General features: G+C 30.6%; 1 protein-coding gene and 1 non-coding gene across 2 annotated transcripts; one reads left to right on the top strand and one right to left on the bottom strand.

Moving 5' to 3' along the window:
* The first annotated feature begins 2,355 nt into the window (after window positions 1–2,355).
* LOC116846437 (ATP synthase subunit e, mitochondrial) lies at window positions 2,356–3,805 on the top strand. The gene is made up of 3 exons (XM_032820239.1): window positions 2,356–2,524; window positions 3,015–3,171; window positions 3,536–3,805. The coding sequence occupies exons 1-3, from the start codon at window positions 2,423–2,425 to the stop codon at window positions 3,583–3,585; spliced, it is 309 nt and encodes a 102-aa protein (XP_032676130.1). The 5' UTR covers window positions 2,356–2,422; the 3' UTR covers window positions 3,586–3,805.
* A 92-nt stretch (window positions 3,806–3,897) lies between these two features.
* Trnak-uuu lies at window positions 3,898–3,970 on the bottom strand. Its single transcript has one exon. It is a non-coding gene; the product is annotated as a tRNA-Lys (tRNA).
* Between the last annotated feature and the right edge of the window lie 576 nt (window positions 3,971–4,546).

The following is a 4,546-nucleotide window of genomic DNA, read 5'->3' on the forward strand; positions in this document are numbered from 1 at the left end:
CGCTGATTGCTCACTGAGCGCTTTTTCCGCTGAACGCGCCTATTTATTGCACTTTTTGTTCTCTAGCAGATGTCATTAGTACGATCAGTCGGCGGCAGACGTCGATAAGTGTGATTGACTGACTAGAGTCGATAGTTGTAGTCGGCAGTCGAGTCGGCCTATGCAGTCGGTAGTCTGATACGGGCTTAATGCTGTCTCACGACTGCAAGCAGTGGATTAGGCAGAACAATACCGTGACAAATACACGAGATAATTTTGTAAAATTGTATTACTGATTATAAAATCATCTGGTGTTGTTTTCTAATAAAATTTTATTTATTCTTAATTAAAGTTATATAACCATTAAAATATATATTACATTTTTTCAAATATTATCCTAAAGTAAAAAGTCACACTATTTATAGTTTTAACCTATTTGCAAGTATTGTTTTACATGACTTTACAGGTGCAGGTCCACAAAAATTATGCCATTAGAGTATATTGATAACAAAACAAGATAGATTTAAAATCTATTTTAATAATGTTAATATAGTTTATTGTAATCAAAACATATAATGCAAGAACGTTTATATAAACTTAAAACAATAAATTATTATAGTACAGCAAAATTTCAAATTCTTTTACCTGTCAATGAATATGCTACGACAATGTTTAAAAAAAAATGTGGGATTTTTATATGATGTTCCCGATTTATATGATGTTGTAGAATTACATACAATTTAAAACAAACTATGCAAACAAATCTATCTTGTTTTGTCATCAATATAACCTAATGGCATAATTTATTGTGGACTTGCACATGCATGAGTCATGTAAATACAATACTTGCAAATAGGTTAAAACAGTGTGACTTTTTACTTTAGGATAATATTTTAAAAATATAATATGTATTTTAATGGTTATATAACTCTAATTAAAAATAAATAAAATTTTATTAGAAAACAACACCAGATGATTTTATAATCAATAATACAATTTTACAAAATTATTATCTTGTGTATTTGTCACAGTATTGTTCTGCTTAACCCACTGCTTGCAGTCGTGAGACAGCATTAAGCCCATATCAGACTAGCGACTGCACAGGCCGACTCGACTGCCGACTACGACTGCAGACCCTCAATGGACCAATCACAGTGAGGCGCGAGTCAGCGCCTCACTATGATTGGTCCATTGAGAGTCGGCGGTCATAGTCGGCAGTCGGGTCGGCCTGTGCAGTCTGTAGTCTGATACGGATTTTAGGTAGCTTTGGATTGTCACGAATCACATAATAGTAGTAGATGGTGATGTCTGTAACTTATTTTTACTCTAGGAAAATGACTGGGAGAGATATTGGGTGCTTTCCAGATACATACATTGTGTTACACAAAACCAATTTATTGGTTGCATATTATCTTACAAGATATTTTAGATAATATGTGACCAATAAACTGGTTTTGTGTATGTGTGTGTCAAGATGTGTTAAGCAATTGGAAAGCACCCATTATTGGAATCACCCATTAGTTGCAAGCTGATCGCAAACAGACGCAATTTTTATTGCGACAGCCAATCAAAAGCATCAATGGTGTTATTGACGCTTCTGATTGGCTGTCGCAATAAGAATTACGTCTGCTTGCGATCAGCTTGCAACTAATAGCATGTTCGACTGGCTCTGGGTTAACCCACTCTGGGTTATTCAGTCTACGTTTATTGGTCGAATAAGTACTTATAAGCTTTATGATTGGCTTGTAGAGACTTATGACGTCATTAATCGCTCTCGGAGTGATTAAGGGCTATCGCACACAAATTGACATAACTGCATATGCATAGCATAAGACCGTATGTACCAATGAGCATCGAGTATTAAGTCGCCATATTGGTGTTCGATGCTTAATATTCGATGCTCATTGGTCCATACGATCTTATGCTATGCATATGCAGTTATGTCAATTTGTGTGCGATAGCCCTAACCCAGGGCCAGTCGAACACGCTATAATGTAGAACGACCTTTAGAGAAGTTTGTCCCAGAATGGAAGGACAGACGATGTTCGAAGAGTGTATTTTGATCGTAGCGTGCAGGCGCGGCGATCAGATGATGTTATATATATATATATATATATATATATATATAAAGTAAAAGTTCCAGTGGGTGACATGTACCTAACCTGGATAGCTTCCTTGCTGTGTAAACTGATATTTTCATTTGCAGCTGCTTTTTTTCGTATAAATACCATCTCCGCGTGCTCATGTTTATATATGATATATATAACCTATTACATGCAACTTTGTACAATAAATTTTATTTTCCCATTGGCGGGTACGATCTATCTGACACATGCGCATAACGTTCATGATACACTCAGAAAGAGAGAGAAATATATATTCCTGCACCGTGGTTCTGGGGTCGGACTTCTCTCTCCTGTAGCAATATAGTAGTATTATATATATGGTGAATACTCTCGTGAGTATCGAACGGTTTTCATTCATGAGCAAGATGTCGACCGCCGAGCTGAATCCGAGACCTCTCCGGGTTTCTCCTTTTATTAAGGTAGAGTTGACAGTTTCTCGAGATATATTTTTACCGTATATCTGCTTCGTATTCTTTGCTTTATTACAAAATCCATTCATCACTTCAAAAGATTGCTTTAGATTTTATCATCTTTCGGCGGTCAAACTAATTTCATTACATAATTTTTCTGCTGTTTCTTCAAAATACATGGAATTAATAATTATACATAAAAGACAGCTGACAATTGTTTTGTTGTTATGGGCGTTTACAACTCTGCTTTTCAATGAAAGGAGATTGTGTCACAATTTTCTACTTTTCTATACACTTCCAATATTCTATTTAATGTATGGTTATTAAAATATGTTCAAAATTTGAATAATACTGATTTATGATAATATTTATAATGCTTTTTAAATAAAATCACCATTTTTACTTGTTCCATAAGTTGAGCTTACAAAACAATATGTATATTAGTATAATATGATATGTAAACAGGTCCTTGTTTATTAATTGCACTTGCGTTTTGCAGTTCTGCCGTTGGAGTTTACTTATTACTGGGATCGCATATGGTGCATATTTTCAGCGTAAATTTAGTAAAAGAGAAAATGCTCGCAGAGAAGAAGAACTGAGACTTAAACCTATGCGTGATGCCAAGCTAGCTGAAGAGAAAAGGCTTACACTTATAGGTAAAATCTTTAATTATGTGTGTATAGATATATTTAAAAAAAAAAAACTATTGCAGAATATTATTTCATAAAATAGCATAAAATGTTTCCTCTATACTTTGTATATAGAATATCTCAAATGATTTTTTCTTTTTAGCAATAATTTTTCAAATTAAATAAGTTAATTTTTCTCTAATAAAAAATAAATTAAAAAATATATAAAATAGTGCTTTTTTTTACAAATTGAATTTTAATAAATAAAACTCTAAATTAATAAGAGAATCTTTGATTAAAAAAAGAGCACCTGGTTTTAAATATTATATAAATATTGAAAAATGTAAGAGAAAGAGGGAGGATATTTAAATATAATGTTTTTTTGTTTCAGCGGAACAACAAATGCTTGAAGATTTAATGAAACCAAAACCAGCTGCTTAAATTTAATTTGTTTGATATTAGAATATATGTTCATAAAATGTTAATTGATGTATATGTATCTATGATAGACAGCATATTATTCCAACATTGAAAACACAGTTAGTCAATGTACACCATCGTACATTGTATAAAAAAGTCTAATAAAAATCTATGAAATTTATGTACTACATATACATGTAACTCGATATACATATAATAGATCATATACATATAAAGACAATTCTTGAAGTTTTATGTATTGCAATTAACATAATTAAAGTAGACGTTAAAAAAGATTATATTTTTTCAGTTTAAAGCAATAAAAAAAAAAACCGCCCGAACAGGGACTCGAACCCTGGACCCTCAGATTAAAAGTCTGATGCTCTACCGACTGAGCTATCCAGGCAAGCGTGTCTTTCTGTGTTGAAATGTGTTAGTTCAATTGGATAGACACTCACCAATAGAACTAAATATTTTTTCCTTAATCACAAAATTATATCAATTTTCCAAATTATGTATATATCATAAATCCTAAAAAAAATATCTCTAACAAAGCAATTATCAAAACTTAAATTTCCATAAAAATTAATTTTACCATATTTCTCGAAAAATAAATATTAAAAAACTGCTGTTTTTAATTTTTATATTACGAAAATATTTGAACTGCAGAACTGTAAGTTAAATTTTTAGTACAGTAAAATGTGCTAATATTAATAGTAGATACAAAATTAAGTTTTCATAAACTATTTATGATTTTGAACCTAAAAAATTTTATCAAAACTAATAAAATTTTAATAACAACAGAATTAACATTATCAGGATATTTAGGCAACTATCATTTTTTAATCTCTCTAGTAATGTAATTTATATACTTTTTATATATTTAATATATATAATTATATATATATATATATATATATATATATATATATAAATATATATATATATATATATATATATATATATATATATATATATATAT

This window comes from Odontomachus brunneus, unplaced genomic scaffold (assembly GCF_010583005.1).
Source record: "Odontomachus brunneus isolate Ranch 3 - 2012 unplaced genomic scaffold, Obru_v1 Obru_scaffold_064, whole genome shotgun sequence".
Classification (NCBI taxonomy): Eukaryota; Metazoa; Arthropoda; class Insecta; order Hymenoptera; family Formicidae; genus Odontomachus; species Odontomachus brunneus.